The sequence below is a fragment of the Mercenaria mercenaria genome, chromosome 12 (genome assembly GCF_021730395.1).
Source record: "Mercenaria mercenaria strain notata chromosome 12, MADL_Memer_1, whole genome shotgun sequence".
In the NCBI taxonomy this organism is placed as follows: domain Eukaryota; kingdom Metazoa; phylum Mollusca; class Bivalvia; order Venerida; family Veneridae; genus Mercenaria; species Mercenaria mercenaria.
In genome coordinates this window covers 50,744,750-50,764,275 of record NC_069372.1, presented here as the reverse complement: position 1 = coordinate 50,764,275, position 19,526 = coordinate 50,744,750, and the positions used below count along the sequence as shown (strand labels likewise).

The 19,526-nt window shown below is 37.1% G+C and overlaps 1 protein-coding gene across 2 annotated transcripts in view; it reads right to left on the bottom strand.

Moving 5' to 3' along the window:
• The window catches only part of LOC123534828 (syntaxin-like), a 101,793-nt gene that overhangs the window by 72,767 nt on the left and 9,500 nt on the right, over nt 1-19,526 (bottom strand). For both annotated transcript variants that reach the window (XM_045317262.2, XM_045317261.2), the window contains exon 3: nt 7,708-7,807. In XM_045317262.2, coding sequence (XP_045173197.1) covers nt 7,708-7,807 — 100 coding nt within the window. The remainder of the gene's footprint in view (nt 1-7,707; nt 7,808-19,526) is intronic.

Below are 19,526 nucleotides of genomic sequence, written 5' to 3'. Positions count from 1 at the left end.
ACACTATATATAGCAATTGCTTACATACAGAACAAAAACTATCCTCATAAACTTTCAGCTGATTTCTGTATAATCTTGAGACAGGCACCTACAAAGAGTGTAGGATGAATCCAGAACAAATTTGTCATGAAACTACAATATTGCTCATTTTAGTATATAAAACAAAAGTAGGAAGCTTCAAACATATACCATGGAAACTGTGCATGCACACACAAAAATAATAAAAAAGAACAATAAATTAATAAACATATTATAACAAAAGAAATGCCCCCTTGATGCATTCAGTAACTGCACAAGGAACAGAAATTTTCAGGTCATTGTGACCTTGACCTTTGACCTACCTCAAACTCAATAGGGGACATCTGCTGGTCATGACCAACCTCCCTTTTAAGTTTCATGATCCTTAGGTCCAAACGTTGTCAAGATAACATCCGGAAACAGTATAAATGTTCCGGGCCACTGTGACCTTGATCTTTGACCTACTGATCTCAAATTCAATAGTGATAAAACTCATTATGTTTTGTGATCCTAGGCCCAAGTGTTCTAGAGTTATCACACTGAAACTGTTTAACTGTTCCAGATCACTGTGACCCTCATCTTTGACCTCAAAATCAATAAGGGTCATCTGCTGTCTAGTAAGTTTGTTTGTTTTGGGTTTAACGCCGTTTTTCAACAGTATTTCAGTCATGTAACGGCGGGACTGTCTAGTAAGTTTTGTGATCCTAGGCCCAAGAATTTTTAAGTTATTGTCCGGAAACAGTTTAACTGTTCTGGGTCACTGTGACCTTGACGTCTGACCTACTGACTTTCAAATTCAAAAGGGGTCATCTGCTGGTCAGGATCAACTTCCCTATCAATTTTCATGATTCTAAGCCCAAGTTTTCTTGAGTTATCATCCGGAAGCCAATTGGTTCACATACCGACTGACCGAACGACATCTGCAAAACAATATACCCCACCTTCTTCTAAGGGGGGAGGGGGAGGCATAATTATAATACTGCTAGTCAAGAGATGAATTTCAGTCTGAAATTTCTTAACAAGTTGAAAATTTTTGAACTGGCAAATCTAATTTGAAACTGACAAAAAATTGTTTTAGAGCAGTTCCCAAATTTTTCTGACCTGCCAGATTTTTATTCATGTAAATGATATAATCAGATTAAACAAACCCTGGATGGCTCTCCTGAGTAATTGGGCCTACAGTCTCTTTTACCCCACATGACCTAGTGATGATCACCAAAATAAACATTCTGACCAAGTTTCATAAAGATAGGATCATAACTGTGGCCTCTACTGTGTTAACAAGGTTTTTTTTTTTTATTTGACCAGGTGACCTAGTTCTTGACCCCACATGACCCAGATTCGACCTTGACCTAGAGGTCATGAAGACAAACATTCTGACCAATTCTCATGAGTTTCAAACTTAAACTGTGAACATAAAGTGTTAACAAGATTTCCCTTTGATCTGGCCTTCTGACCTAGTTTTTGACCCCACATGACCCAATTATAAATTTGACCTAGAGATCATCAAGACAAACATTCTGACCAAGTTTCATAAAGACTGGGTCATAACTGTGGCCTCTTGGGTGTTTATAAAGCAAATACTGATGGACACGCCAGACACTGCACAACGCTCACAATATATATATATATATATATATATATAGTTCTCTGTACATTGTAATGTTCTTATTTATTTTGCACTTTATTCTCTAAATTGGAATTCACATGGAAAAAAAATGTCTGCTTTATATTGCTCTAGAGATAATCAGAAGATAAATGTCTCCTTATTGCTCTCTACATAGAAATTCACAAGATAAAATGTCCTTATAAATTTTGTCAATTTAAGCAAGAATTGGCACTATAAAATATTTTAATAGCTTGTTCCTACAATTGCCACAATAAAATGTTCTACTCTGACAAACTGCACTGTATAATTATTTAATATCAGAATTGACCAAAAGATGTTTGTTATATTTACTACTAAATGTGTGGTAACAAATTACAAAGTCACAGTTTGAGTGAAAAAAATATTTTCAGTACTTATAGTGAAAGTAATCAAATTGTGAAACATGAAATCCCTTTTTTGTTGGGTTTAACATCACACCGACACAATTTAGGTCATACGGCAACTGTCAAGCATTTGAAGGTGGAAGCACGGCATTATGGAATCACTGCGTCCACATATTAAAAGATTCTACACCCCAAACAAGGTTTTGAACTCATTGAGGTGAGGGACAGGTAATTCAAAGTCTGAGGTCTTTACTACTCTGTAATGGAGACCCCAGAGGACATTTTATCCAAAGTGTTAGGACTGTTTGTTTATGGAAGGGAATCTCCGCCAGGACATTCATGCTGCTAAATGACATTGCAATGTTATTTACTTACATATGCGTTCTGCAACATTGCAAATGCATTTTAGGGAATCTCCGCCAGGACATGCATGCTGCTAAATGACAAATGCATGTTGCCTTGTGTTATTCGTTTTAAACTAAATGCAACATCCATGCGTCTTTGTGTTACCTTCCATCCGTTAGTGGCACATACCTTGCATCTTTCGTCACTGCATGTATGTAAAACGCATATTCGTGCGTGTAAATGGCATATGCATCCATTCTGTGGCATATTAAAATGTTTATGTGAACAAGTTCTAAGTGTTTTGTTACGTTTTACTTTCTGAAATTGATTAAATCGTTCCCTTATATAAAACTAACACATGCATGTTAACATTTAGTTGTTGCCTGTTGTTTTTTGTTTTTGATATATAGGTCCCTGTTGTAGACCTTTTCTATGTAGGTCCCTACTTTAAATTCACGGATTCTAAATATTGCAATGATTGAAATTTATGCAAGGCGAAAACAGAGCTAAGTAAGCACTAAGCAGCACGAAGTTAATCAAATGCGACTTTAACATTTGTAAATATGAAATTCGTAGAAAGCTGGGAACCAGAATTTCCGGCAGTTTCCGTAAAATCAGTGAACCATGAACGGTGTTTTAGTAAAAAAGTACCCAACGAATTTGCCTCCAAAAAACCATACTGGTCAAAGCTTCAGTAAATTACATAACAGATTCAGGGAGATTTGATTAATGTAAATTGAACAATTTCCCCTCAAATTAAAATTAAGTCAAAATACTAGAAGACATTTTTGTATAAAGCAACAGAGAATAAGCAAAATAAGAGTAACAGTAACCAGAGATGACAACGATACAGCACTAGGGCGTTGGACGATTTGAGCATTGGGGTGGCGGAGGGTGGGTGGGTGGGTTTGGGAGGGGGGTACCCCTCCCATCTCCTCCAATGAACTGGGTCACGGTTGGCCCTGTGAAAATGTTGCATATAACTAGAATAAATAGTGTAATCTGGCGACTTCTTGGACTGCTCAGTAGCTGTTGAACATACTCGTTTCTTTTCGAGTTTTTACCCCTATTTACAGTTTACTGTGTTCAAACACTGAAATGGCGGTACTATGTTAGATACGGACAATGTATTGCCAGGGTAGAACCAATACTGTCTAAGTAGGGGATCGAGCAGGAAGACTCATATCATAGTGAATCCATGGAAATATGCTGAAACAATTGAGGGTTGAATAAAAGGAGTTCAGGGTTCTTTTTACCGAATGATCGCTTTGGAAACGCAAAATGGTGTGGCTTATTGGGTTTTTCCATTTTTATATTGAAGCTGTAATACTTGTTAATGTAACTAGATCTGTAAAATCAATGAGGATTTTTCTACATTTAATGCGTAGATTCATTATGATGGTTTCTTTGATATTTCAAACAAATTGTTTAAGTGTCCAAAATTTTAATTTTATAAATTTTATGAAAAGACATCTAAAGATGCCGATTTGCGTTTGTGTTTTACTCAGTCGGCAGAATTTGAGACAACAACATTAATTGCAAGTGTCTAAATCTGTTCGGCAGTATGCAATTAAATACGATTGACTTTCATTAATTAATGTATCGCCTATAACCCGAGTCTGCGGGGTGTGAAAATACAGCAACTTTGGTACAATACACTGTCACCATGGTGATCTAGCAAAGTGTCAGCGATACAAGATTCTGTGTACATATCAGTCGCCGATGCATTTCATGATAAATTGACAAGGGAATACCGCTGTATTATTCTCATTTTCAAAAAATACGAGTTCGGCATTTCACCGCTCCTGGAATTATTGGGGCGGCGGTGCCGTCCTGCCGCCCCAGCTCCTACGCCCCTTTAGCACAGAATCGGTCATCGCTACAACAAAGAAAAGTGGAATACGATCTGCACACACACACACAATTCAATTTCTGTTGAAGACAGTATTTAGGTAAAGGATTTCAGCTGGCTCTCTGTTCAAAAAACATACAATTTGATTGTGACAATACTGTTAAGGAACTTGTCAGGAATAGAAATATTTTCATTGCCGATAACACCGAAAACAACACAAGTACACGGGTAAGTTTAGACTCTCTCACCGTTTAACCCACGGAAACTACCGAACACGTGAATTTGCTGTCGAGAGTGGTCTCCGTGTATACTAATTTGCGCTAAATTTTTTGCTTTTTGTTGGTTCCCTGTAAAGTTGTAATGCACTACCGTGCTTAAATTTTTGTTGTACTGCAAGTTTAAATATTTATTAAAGCCATGTGTTTTAGTATATTATTTTTGCCGGGAAACTGTAATATAAACAAGAACCAAGTGGTTGCAAACATCACTAATGTTAAATCCAAAAAGCAGTAACAATCAAGTTATGAAAATTTCGGAATATTCACAAGTCACAACGTTGTTAATAGCTCGTTACATTCAGTAGCAACAAAGTCAAATACGCGTAAGAAAACATAGAATACAGTTAGTAATAGCATGAGTATACATTCCAATATTGCAGTAAGCAAACAAAAAGGTTGAACGCACTTGTCAATTACATGCAAGAATAACCGATATTCATGAAAGGACTGTTTTCTTAGCATTAAGAAGCATTAAAGATGAATTTCTTGTAAGGCAAATGTAAGAAACTAAAATGCAGTTGCAATGTTGCAGAACGCATATGTAAGTAAATAACATAGCAATGTCATTTAGCAGCATGCATGTCCTGGCGGAGATTCCCTTCCATATTTGTTTGGCTGACTTTTTTATCTGTCACATCTACACAATTTGTGTCAACTTTTCACATATAGCAGAGAATGAAGACCCAAGTGTGCTTCCAGATATTACTGTAGTCATGGGCAGGCAGTTTGGCAGAACCTATGATCTTTGTCAGTCGAGCTAGACAATTTTCTCACAAGAAAGAATTCAAAGTTTGATCCTGCAAGTATTTCAAAGTCAATGACCCTTAAGTTAACCATTCAGCCACAACAAACATCTTGCAAAAATGACCACAATGGAGCTTTAATATAAAGGCTGTTTTCAAATTAACCTTTACCCCGCTATATCTCTAAAATGGTCTGGGCCAATGTTCAATTTGGACAGTACCCGGTGACTTATTATTCAAAGGGCCTTTACTGAAAATTTACTGACGAATAGCTGCGAACAGTGCAGACCATGATCAGCCTGCACAGACATGCAGGCTGATCTTGGTCTGCATCAGTTGGTCGCAAAGGTAGAATCACTTGCCACCAGCTGACTAAAGGTTAATTCAAGCTGCATTTTTTCCCATGGACTTTGTCAAACTATCTATAGAAAACCTTTTTATGCATACTGCAAATAATACTTCAATGCATTCGGTAGCTCAAATTAAATTTTTTCTGTAATTTCTGAAAATTCACCTACTCCTTATTCCGTCCCAACATTTAAATAAGTTTTACAATAAGGTGTATAAATATATATCAGATGACACAAATCTAGCCTGTTCCACAGACACAGCAATATCAAAATGATGACTGATGGACTGCTTAAAAACTGACATAAAATACGGGAAATCATTCCGATAACCAGAAACAGTGGCAACTAGTAATTCTGCTTAATTTCATTAGACCTTATTGGCAAACTCATAATGTAACATTGTCAGAGAAATCTATACTGAAACTCACAGGGTCAGTCATAAACGAAGAACTGAGACACAGTTTGTCTGATACATTCATTACTTGGAACAACATCAAGGGGCTTTTACGGGAAGAATTAATCTACACAGGCATAGTATGGATAAGAAATTAAGCTTTTAATCGAAAGGAACATTATTTTGTTGTGTACAAGAAAGACTGTTTCCTGTTATGGAATAAACTGCCATGAATTTGAATTACTCCCTAAGTTTTGGCAATATGCGTTACTTAGAACTGCCTTAAGTTAGCTCAGTTGCAGAGTACAAGATAATCCCTCAGGTCAGTTCCACAATTTGATCACCTCATCTACTTCTTGCAATTGTGAATACACCTTTACTTTTCAAAATGCAGTCTAATGTTACCCAATCAACAAAACTTTATATACTGTCATGGAAAACAAAACTATAAATGTATACTGTGAAATCATTTATATTCGTGGGGGACTAATTTTTGTGGATTTCGTGGTTGAGTGAATCCACGAAATTTAATCCCAATGAACAAGTAAAATTCAAATTCATTTTATGTTCAAAAGCTGAAAACCACGAATTCATATCCCCACTAAATTGCCGTTTTGACCAAAACCACGAAATTTCATGCCCACGAAATTAAATGATTTCACAGTAAATACGCTATAATTTTCATTCTGTTTATAAAACATAGTGAAAAACTAGCTTCTTTGAACATTCGATAACCCTATAGGGGTAACAACAGTGTTCTAAATGTATAAGCAGTAATTTCTATATTGGTCTGAAAAATATTGTCGGTTTTAGAGTATAACTCCACCCACATGAAACATGCCCCAAAATGTTAACGGCTAAAGTGTTAAATCTTTCTTAAAAAAGGATGAATAATGGACTGCTTGAAAATTGACAGAAAATACAGAAAATTACTGACAGAACCAGAAACTGTGGCAAATAGTACTTCAGCTTAATTTCATTAGACCTTATTGGCAAACTCATAATGTTACATTGTCAGAGAAATCTATACTAGAATTTGCAAGGTCAGAAGAACTGGGAGACAGTTTGTCCGATACAATGCAACATCAAGTGGCTTTTATGGGTACATTGCTTCATGGATTACAGAATAAGGCTTTAATCCTTAGGTACAATTTCTCTGTTGTTTATATGAGAAAGACTTGTTTCCTGTTAAGGAATTAACGACCACAGATAGGAAATAATTCCCAAGTATTGCCACTTGTATTAATCCTGTCTCTTATCTCTGAATGCAACTGAAGAAATTGGCTGTGCACCAGAAAAGATATATTTTTTATAACCAGAGCTAGGTCAAGCAAAATCGAAAAAGAAAATTTTCTGTCATGCCCAGTAGTGTATTTTTCAGCCTCCAGGGCTGACAGAACAAATGCTACAAGTTAGGTAGTTAAGAAAATGAATTCTGACTTAGTGAAAAGCAGAAAGCAAAATCCACAAGAGTTGCTAAATAATTAGTTAGTCATTTTTGTAAGAGTGTCACTGTAACTTTTAACACCATTTTGTTTGTTCAGATAAAAAAAATCTGAACCCATAAACATCTCTGGCCATAGGAATTATCAATTTTTTTTCGTTCCTTGGAGAAATTATGTTTTTTGTGAACACAAGAGGAAATGGACAGCAATAAGCCACTACAGGCCTATAATTCTGTCTCGATGATGAAATCTACGTCCAACAATGACCAATGCTATACGTCAATACTTACTATCATCTGTATGAGGCGCTGATAATATGGTACTATGTTTCATCTTGACTTCCTCCACGTTGGACGCTATCTTATCTATCATCTGACGGATTTCTTCAACCTACAAAATACAGTTGCCAATATATTATTTAAAGCTGATCAAATATTTATAGTCAAAATCTTTAATGCTTGTCTCGTCTCCCAGTACAAAATGCAAGTATAACATTAGTATTGACTCACAGTACAAAAGTGTCTGTTTCATACAGGCTAACTGTATTTAGGTTTTAGCTTGATTACATGAAAGCTATTTATTTAGGTTATCTTGAACATCTCTTGAGTCTGTTTTCTGAGGGGAAAAATGAACTGGTGTCACATGAGAGGCAATCATGACTCAAGTGAGACTAAAAGCCATGACCTCCTACAACAGCATCCGACACCTTATCCACTAGACAACTGCTCACCAGTGATAATGCTTTGATGGTCATTTACGTGTTTTTTATTCTGTCAAGTTTAAAGTCACATCAACACAAGTTAAGGTTAAACAGCATCTCTCTTGCTTCTGACAGTGGAGGAAGATCCTTCGATATCCCTCCAGCCATCATTCCAGGCACAGTGTGACCGTGTCTGTGTACCTGGCATGATTATTCAAAGCATAAGAAGAAGATTAAGGAGTACTGAGAACCATAGATTAATATTGTTTAAGTTGTACTTTAATTTATGAGAAGATTATCAAAACATCCGGTTATGCTGAATCAATTCTTTTCTGTGTGACAGCTTTTCTTCATATCTATCAAACTATGCAGGTGTTTATTAGAAAAAAAGACACTTCTTTGAATTCAAATTCATATCCTGTTACAATTTAACTACAGTACTACTTAATATTGAAATATTTGACATTAACATGCTTGATTTGCAGTTTAGTGCATTTCTTTCTCATCAAGTCAGTTTCCAATCTCTTGGGTAGGGTAGGTAGCAAGTGTCCCACTGATATAATTTGTTTTGTGTTTGTTGGGTTTAACGTCACACCAACACAATTTGTAGGTCATATAGTGACTTTCAGGCTTTTGATGGTAGAAGACCCCAGGTGCTCCTTTGAGCATTATTTCATCACAGGCGGGCACCTGGGCAGAACCACTGACCATCCATAAGCCTGCTGGATGGCTTCCTCACGTGAAGAATTCTACACCCCAAGTGAGGCTCGAACCCACATCGGTGAGGGGAAAGTGATTAGAAGTCTGCTACCTTAACTGCTCGGACATGGAGGTCCCTACTAATATAATTACTCTCATCTATTTAACTAAAAATCTGACCAACCATGGTCTTGGCTCTGGCAAAAAGGTAAAACTGCTTTTGTCTTGATCATTCTGCACAACCATTATAAGCTAGGAACTTGTCAACCCTTTCTAAATGTGTACACAATTAATGGTCCAGCTTTAAAACACTGCCTGACATTGAAATCTGGGTTCAAATCCCTGCTCCTCCAACTAAAATACTAAACTTGGGATAGAAGGCCCGTGTATGAGTGTTTTACACTTGGCATGCAAAAGAACCCGCAACATCTTGAACTGCAGTGTCTTCTGTATCAATGCACTCTTCTCCGACTTACACTACTAACAATTTTCTGAAGGATTCGTCCATATGGCTAACAAGCGGCGACTGTAAATAAGGTTTCAAACAAACAAAAAACAAATTCCTCAGTGCAGAGTAAGTAGTTTTTGCCTCTTCTATGCAGTTACCCTATAGACTGTGGGGGATAACTCAGAAGCAATCTACAAGTGTTACTCTGGAAGGCAAATTATGACAGAGAGACTAACTTATGGTTGGAATCAAACATATTACTCCTGCTTTGTGCACGGATGTCTGTAAGAGGTGACTACTGAGACTAAATTTGGTTATTGCGTAGTACTGATATCACACCATTTTATTGCAACAGTTGGTGGCATCTCTAAATACAGATAATGGTAAGATGTTCCACTTTTATTCTGAAGATCATTCAGGTAAGACTAAAATAATAGGGTCTGCATCGTAAAATTTTTATACAAGGAGTGAGGTTATTTATTCATGAGTTATCTCTGGGATTTAGACACTAAGCTCAGCAAAAACAAACAAAACTGGTGGAAAAATATTTTATTCAGCCAAACATAATGCGTTTATGGAGACACTATGGAAATGATCAGAACTATTTGCAATTAGAACTTTTACTCTCGGTATACTATTGGGACACCTAACTTATAATCACAATCTGTTGATAGTTCTGATCTTTCATTAAAACTCTACAATGCCTAACTGCAGGAAATACATTTGTATCTGTGATATTGTCTGAGATTCAATAGTTTCTATGTAATTAAAATACAGTCCAAATCTTGCTAAATATCAGCCTCTTTTTAAAATTTTCAGCAAGGAAAAGCTTGATATATATATATAGCCAATACTCGACTGGTTTGATCATCTGAAAAGATCCGTCAGAAATCTATAATACTTTTGTTATCAATGGTCAACTTATTGTTACAAAATTATAGCAATTATTCTGGAATGAATAGCCGAGGTATGCCCCCATTATATTGTCAGTTATATAAACATTATCATGAATACTTCCATTCCATTAAACAAATTTGAGAATGAAAATCAGTATTTAACATGGCAATTTAAACAATATTGCAATGTTTGTTTCTCTAACCTGTAAAATCAATCTGGTTACTCATTATGACAACATGCTGAATCACTGGCTGTAGCATTTGGCTTAATGATTTATAGTTATTCAAGATCATGGTCCTCAATCTCTGAAAGGTGGATAATCTGAACTACCAAATTTCCATTAAACTAGTAAACCTTGGCGGCTTAAAAAGTGCTGCATATGGTAAATCTGACAGCTAGGCTACTGGCTTCCTTGTGACTTTTCATCTTTTAGATGCTAAATACTTATATCTTGATGTTTTATCAAAGTCTATGTTTACCATTACCTCCCTTAAGAAGACACTTGTTAAATCAAAGCACTCAGAGTACTGAAGGGCAGCTTCATCATGAGAACTGTTCTTTTTGATATAAGCATCATCAATCCAAGGATTATCAATCCAAGGATTATCAATCCAAGGCTTTGTTTGCTTGTTTGATGGCCTATTCTTCAACAATATTTCCACTTACCAGCATGAATCAGAGGTAAAAAATGAACAATTTTAGACATATTTTTTTCTATCACATATTACATAGAACATTCAATTCACCCCTAACTTCAACTCACAACCTCTACTTCAATTAGTTCTACCTAGAGAACTCAAACAGTATGCACGATGATGCTTATTCTAGATAAAGCACCATTACGGTTTTAACCTAACCTATATAAACAAAATTTTGACATTTTTTTTATTTAAAATCCAAAGAGACCTACATGTATAATAAGAGCTGTAAGCATCAAGATTTACTACATAACAAGAGCTGTCTCCGTAGGATGACACATGCCCCCGATGGCACTTTGAATGAATAGTTATGGCTGATGTTAGAGTTTAGGACCTTTGACCTACGGAGCTGGGTCTTGCGCGAGACACATCGTCTTACTGTGTCACACATTCATGCATAGTTATTTTAAAATCCATGCATGAATGACAAAGATACGGACCGGACATGCCCATCAATGCACTATCATAAAAAATGATCTTTAACGTCTAAGTGTGACCTTGACCTTTGAGCTACGGACCTGGGTCTTGTGCACTGCAGGTCGTCTTACTGTGGTACACATTCATGCCGAGTTATTTGAAAATCCATCCATCGATGACAAAGATATGGACCGGACACGCCCATCAATGCACTATCCTTTAACATCTAAGTGTGACCTTGACCATTGAGCTACAGACCTGGGTCTTGCGCACTGCACGTCGTCTTACTGTGGTACACATTTATGCCAAGTTATTTGAAAATCCATCCATTGGTGACAAAGATATGGACCGGACACGCCCATCAATGCACTATCCTTTAACATCTAAGTGTGACCTTGACCATTGAGCTACGGATCTGGGTCTTGTGCACTGCACGTCGTCTTACTGTGGTACACATTCATGCCAAGTTATTTCAAAATCCATCCATTGTTGACAAAGATATGGACCGGACACGAAAATTGCGGACAGACCGACAGACGGTTCAAAAACTATATGCCTCCCTTCGGGGGCATAAAAACATTAATCAGCACTAATAAAATTCATGAAATACTGGTGTCGGAATTCTGGACCTTAATTGTGTCATATGATGTGGATGATGATATGGAACAACTAGTTTCAAGACTGAATCAAAACCATTTAATAATATTGGAGACAGTGAAAATACATCAAGACTTTAATCAAAAATTCAAAGCAAAAAGGGGACACAATTCTTGAAATACTTGTGCACAGAGTTGTAACCCTTGTGTCATACAATATGAGTGATAATGACAAAAAAAAATTATTCAAGTATGAAGCAAATCCATCAAGTTATAACAAAGATAAAGTCAAACAAAACTTTAACCAAGTTCTGGACTGGGACTTTTACGCCATCACTAGGGTCAATAGGATAGCTTTCCATATACCTTGTACAGTCAAGCTAAAATATTGAAATATGCGGAAAACAGAAACTTCTATTCTCTTCTATTCTAAGAGTATTGACAGCCACTTGAATATATAGCCTTGCAGCCTACAAAAATTGAGAATTGCGACTGTATTGATTCTACATTTACCATTCAACTGACAGTTATGAATGATGCTGGGACAAACTACAACAATCATACACACGAAAATTGCTAAAATTACAATGTAGTCATTTTTCGGTTTATGGTTGCAATGTTTGCTGTGCTTGCAAAATGTTTCTATAAATGGTGGTTTCTGGGAGAATATACATTAGATTATTATCTAGAACATTAAATTTCTCTTCAATTATTTTTGAAAGAGAAGAGTTCCGACAAGCAAACTGTATTGATTCATGCAAAATAATAAGAGATAAATTCATTCAATTTAGTTTTATTTCTTTGGAAAATTCAATCAACGAAGTGAGAGCAAAAAAAAAAAACTAGAAATGTGTCCATGGGACACAGATGCCCCCACTACATGACAAAGGACTGTGGACAGATCAACTTTGGGAAAACAATATGTTGCTATTTAAAAAAAAAAAAAGAAAAAAAACAACATATATAATGTACATACTTTTAGAGCTACACGCGACACAACATTAAAATGACTAATTTTTAACTAAGTCAGGGGCCATAACTCCTACATGACCGAATGAATCTGGACGCGAAACCCCAGGTGCACAACTGCACATGCTGACTAACATTCCTGTAAACTTTGGTGACTCTAGGTCAAATATTTTTTAAGCTACGCGCGACACAACATTAAAATGACCAATTTTTAACTAAGTCAGGGGCCATAACTCCTACACGACTGAATGAATCCGGATGTGACACCCTAGGTGCACAACTGCAAATGCTGACCACCATTCCTGTAAACTTTGGTGACTCTAGGTCAAATACTTTTGGAGCTACGCATGACACAACATTAAAATGACCAAATTTTTACTAAGTCAGGGGCCATAACTCCTACAAGACTGAATGATTCCAGACGCGACACCCTAGGTGCACAACTACACATGCTGACCAACATTCCTGTAAAATTTTGTGACTCTACGTCAAATACTTTTGGAGCTAGGCGCGACACAACATTAAAATGACCAATTTTTTGCTAAATCAGGGGCCATAACTCCTACAAGACTGAATGAATCGGGATGCGAAACTCCAGGTGCACAACTACACTGGAAAATTGCTGCATGTGGGCCAGGTATTATTTCAAAAATGCAGTAGTGGCTTGGACAAACCACTCAACTGAATGACTTCTATACATATAATAATTTAATCAACTCTTCTGTAGAGCCTACATTCTGTGAATTAAACCTGTAATAAGCAGCCAAAGATTAGTAATGATAGATTTTCTAGCATAATCGTTGTTGAGATAGAACAAAAAATAGAGAAACTAGAAGACAAATCACATGAAATATATTAAATGATCTTGAACAACACCCCACCCACACATACACCTACATGCTAGTCACTTCCAAGCAAGCATAAATCTTCTTTTCTGATTTTAATTCCTTTTCTCAGAAATAAACATAGAGGATGTAAAACATTTTCAGGCAATGGTGAATCTTAATGGACAGCATAATTACTATATAAACAATGAAAACTTGAGTACATCAGCCTGATCAGATGCTGCTTATGGTAAATCAATGAATACGAGAAAGAAAAACATATAAATTATGTATTATATTTGTTAATAACAGCTTTAACCCTTACCATGCTAAATTTCTAAAATGAACTGGTCCATCATTCAATTTGGGCAGTACCATTTATTATTCGAAGGGGAGTTTACTGAAAATGTACTGACTGAATAGCGAACAGTGCAGACCATGATCAGACTGCACGGATGTGCAGGCTGATCTTGGTCTGCACTGGTCGCAAAGGCAGAATCACTAGCCGCCAGCAGGCTAAGGGTTAATACTGGAAAGCAAGACCATAACAATGATTTAAGTCAATGCAGTCTTATACTGTGCCAGTGAAATCTGTTTACCGTTCTAATGTTATAATTAGAATTAATTAATTGATTACTGTGAAATCAGTTAGTTTTGCAGACATAAAATTCCACAGTCTTGACAAAAATGACATTTTAACTGTTAAAGATTAACAAAAATTAAATTTACAAATGAATATTTAATGATTTCACTGCATCTGATTAATATTCAATGATTTATTTAACTGATTAACTGATAAACTGTTTTTAGGTACTGTTCTCAAAGCTTTAATTTACCCAAATATACAAAAAGAGTGTGGGAGTTATGAATTACTACCAAATTATCTCCCAATATAATAACCAGACTGGTTGCAAGCTTTCTAACATCAAAATCCCATATAAGGGTGTCCAATATCAAAGGGTCTTTTGAGTTAAATAGTAATAGTGTAAAAGGCAAGTGAGGAAAACAAGTTTATCTACAGTAATTTTGATTGATTGCTTGCTGTTTTGGTTTGCTGGCAATGTATTTTGTCTGTGTTTATATAGGCTTAAATTTAAGGTGGTGTTTTACACTTTATGGAATTCTCTAAAATCTTCGAAAGTGCGTTATCATATTTAGAAATATAAAAATCTATACATTTTTAGAAAGGTTAATATCTAAGTCTTCAAACAGAGAAAACAGAACTGTTACAGCCCTTATTGCTACAGGAAAATAAAAGACAATATAGGGAACCTAAAATGCCCACGGGCAACATGTCGAGCCCGCCAGCTGTCAAAAGGACTAACATTTATGATACTATTTGGTGGCGACAGAACTGATTGCAGCCAACATTCCTGCCAAGTTATTTAAGAACATCTCCATCCATGGCTAACAAGTGAATGAAGTATTGCCATGCAATACAAAGTCCCCTACTGGAAGGCACCTAATTTTCTCTACTGCAGTATAACATAATGAACTGATATCTGTCAATGATGTATAAACAATATTGTACTATATATACAATATGTTATAACAACACACTTGGATTAAAATGTGCATATATTAAAACCCAGTTGTTTTCATATTGAAATGTTTTTGCTGATTATAAAAAGTTATCATATAAGTTATTTATAGTACCAACAAAAGGAAATTAATCTTAAAAAAAAAAAAAAAAAAAAAAAATCTATATAATATAAGTCCACAAGAAACTCTTTACCAGGTAGATAGGTCAAAATACACCTAAAAATTGGATGTAACATGCATGTTGTACCACAGAAAAGTGGTCTCGATTTTTCTCTACGGCCAATAATAAACAAGAGGGTCATGATGACCCTGGATCGCTCACCAGAGTAATATATTTCAAATGTCAAACTGATGATTTTTAGCAATTTTTTGGAAAATTTTCCGATGTACAATCAAGTAACCCCTGGGGCGGGGCCAATTTTACCCCGGGGGTCATGATTTGAACAAAGTTTGTAGAAGTCGACTAGGCAATGTTACATATCGAATATCTAAGATCTAGGCCTTCTGGTTTATTATAATTAAGCAAATTTATGAAGATTTCCCTATGTACAATAAAGTAACCCCTGGGGCTGGGTCAATTTGACCCTGAGGGGGTCAAGATTTGAACAAATTTTGTAGAGGTCCACTAAGCAATGCTACATGTCGAATATCTAAGCTCTAGGCCTTCTGGTTTATTCTTAGAAAATATTGAAGATTTTTCTATGTACAATCAAGTAATCCCATGGGGCGGGGCCAATTTGACCCCGGGGTCATGATTTGAAGAAATTTTGCAGAGGTCTACTAGGCAATACTACAGGTCAAATATCTAAGACCTAGGCCTTCTGGTTTATTTTTAGAAATTTTTTGAAGATTTTCCTATGTAAAATCAAGTGACCCCTGGGGCGGGGTCAATTTTGACCCTGGGGTCATGATTTGAACAAATGTTGTAGAGGTCCACTAGGCAATGCTACACGTGAAATATCTAAGCTCTAGGCCTTCTGGTTTATTTTAAGAAAATTTTTGAAGATTTTCATATGTAAAATCAAGCGACCCCTAGGGCGGGGTCAATTTTGACCCCGGGGGTCATGATTTGAACAACTTTAGTAGAGGTCCACTAGGCAATGCTACATGTCAAATATCTAAGCTCTAGGTCTTCTGCTTTTTGAGAAGAAGATTTTTTAAGGTTTTCCTATGTAAAATCAAGTGACCCCTGGGGCGGGGTCAATTTTGACCCCGGGGTCATGATTTGAACAACTTTAGTAGAGGTCCATTAGGCAATGCTACATGTCAAATATCTAAGGTCTAGGGCTTCTGGTTTTCGAGAAGAAGATTTTTTAAGATTTTTCTATGTAAAATCAAGTGACCCCTGGGGCGGGGTCAATTTTGACCCCGGGGTCATGATTTGAACAAACTTGGTAGAGGTCCACTAGGCAATGCTTCACACCAAATATCTAAGCTCTAGGGCTTCTGGTTTTTGAAAAGAAGATTTTTAAAGTTTTTCCTTTCGGTTGCCATGGCAACCAGAGTTCTGCATGGAATTCAATTCTTTGAACAATTTTTAGAGAAGACCATCCAAGGAACATCCCTGTGAAGTTTCATCAAAATTGGCCTGTTGGTTTAGGAGGAGATGTTGTTTAAAGGAAAGTGTGGACGGACGGACGGACGACGGACGGACGGACGGACGGACGCCGGATGGTGAGCGATCACAATAGCTCACCCTGAGCACTTTGTGCTCTGGTGAGCTAAAAAGTTACAATAAAATCTATTCATAGTAACAACAAAGGGACGTAATTCTAAAAACAAGGGTGCCTCATGGTGGTTATCATTTGGTCCAAGTTACATCAAAATCCACCAATGCATGAAGAAGAAATGCTCCGGACAAAGTCATACTTGACTTTGACCTCTAAATATGACCTTGACCTTAGACCTAGGGACCTGGTTCTTGTGCATGACAATCCGTCTTATGTTGGTGAGCATTTGTGCCAAGTTACATCAAAATTCCTCCAGGCATGAAGAAGGTATGCTCCAGACAAAGTCATTCTTGTGTCTGACCTTTGGTCTGAAGTATGACCTTGACATTAGACCCTGGGCTTGGGTTTTGCGCATAACACGTTGTCTCATCCAGGGAAATATTTGTGCCAACTGATATCTAAATCCTGTTTTGCATGACAAATTATAGACTGGACAGGAAAAAAATCCTACTGACCTTTGATCTCAAAGTGTGACCTTGACCTTTAAGCTAGGGTACTGGGTGTTGCGCATGACACGTTATCTCATCATGGGGAACATTTATGCCAAGCAATATTGTAATCCCTTGATGGATGACAGAGTTCTGGATCGGACAGGAAAAAAACCTTATTGACCTTTGACCTCCAATTGTGACCTTGACATTTGAGCTAAGGATCCGGGATTGTCATCTCATCATGGGGAACATTTGTGCCAAGTAATATTAAAATCCCTTAATGAATGTCAGAGTTATGGACCAGACACGAAACAGACCCTGTTCATGCTATGTTTACATTTGACTGCTAAGTGTGACCTTGACCTTTGAGCTAGGGGTCTGAAAGTTGTGCAGGACACATCGTCTTATTATGAGGTATATTTGTGCGAAGTAATATTAAAATCCCTTCATTGACGGCAGAGTTATGGACCGGACAGGAAAAAAGCCCTGTTGACCTTTGACCTCCAATTGTGACCTTGACCTTTAAGCTAGGGTCCAGGTTTTGCTTACGACATGTCGTCTTATCATGGGGAACAATTGTGCCAAATAATATTAAAATCCCTTCATGGATGGGAGAGTTATGGACCGGACAGGAAAAAAGCACTGTTGACTTTTGACCTCCAATTGTGACCTTGACCTTTGAGCTAGGGGTCCGGGTTTTGCGCAGGACACGTCGTCTCATCATGGGGAACACTTGTGCCAAGTAATATTAAAATCCCTTCATGGATGGGAGAGTTATGGACCGGACAGGAAAAAAGCCCTGTTGACCTTTGACCTCCAATTGTGACCTTGACCTTTGAGCTAGGGGTCCGGGTTTTGTGCATGACAGGTCGTCTCATCATGGGGAACACTTGTGCCAAGTAATATTAAAATCCCTTCATGGATGGGAGAGTTATGGACCGGACAGGAAAAAAGCCCTGTCGACCTTTGACCTCCAATTGTGACCTTGACTTTGAGCTAGGGGTCCGGGTTTTGTGCATGACACATCGTCTCATCATGGGGAACATTTGTGCCAAGTAATATTAAAATCCCTTCATGGATGACAGAGTTATGGACGGGACACGAAATTGCGGACGGACGGAATGACGGAAAAGCGCATTCCTATAGTCCCCGAAACTGGTTTTCAACCAGTAGGGGACTAATAAAATCTGTAAACGTAGAATACAACAAAGAAGAATAATAACAGACACAGTTTGACTGAGTCTGTTCAGGAGAAGTAATGAAATACAGGTGTAATACCTCTCACGTCCCCTTGCACCGACTTTTGCGAAACTCTATTACACATATATTGAATGGACTCCATGATCCCAAAGGACCAGAAAATATAACAACACTGAATCCAAGTTATAGCCCAGACAAGAGAAACTGCATCAACTTTTGACCTTTGACCCCTAAGTGTGACCTTGATCTTTCAACGACTTACATGTACGCCTGACAGACTGTCTCATTCAGGAAAACAATTGTGCCAAGTTATCTAAGAAACCCTCAATCCATGGCTGAGTTCCAGCCTAGACAAGGAAACTGCACCAAGTTTTGACCTTTGACCTCTAAGTATGACCTTGACCTTAAAGCTACCAATATGGTTGTTTTGCATGACACATCAGCTTATCTAGGCAAATATTTGTGCAAAAGTATTTAAGAATCTCTCAATCCATGCAAAACAGCACTTTGACCTCAAAGTATGACCTTGACCTTTAAGCTACTAATCTGGTTCATGCACATAACACACCATATCACTGAGGCAAACATATCATGTGCCAAGTTATTTAAGAATCCCTTGATCCATGGATAAGTTACAACCCGGACGAAGAAAAAATCATACTGAAGATATAATAAAATTATTGCACATTAAGACTCAATTTTGTTCCAGTCTTTTTTTCCCAGGGACATCTCTGTTATGCCCAAAGATTGCCAACACAAACATTTCTACCATACTTAGCTAAATAGCTAAATTACAAACTTACCACCAGTATAAATACTATGGTGGCAGCTGACCAGTTATAATCAAATTGTCACACTAAACTCTCCCTCTCTCCACAGCTTCCTAACAGACTGGTTATTTTCCAAAACAGATTTGCAGCATTTCCCAGGAAATGGGAACCGATTTTCAACATAAGCC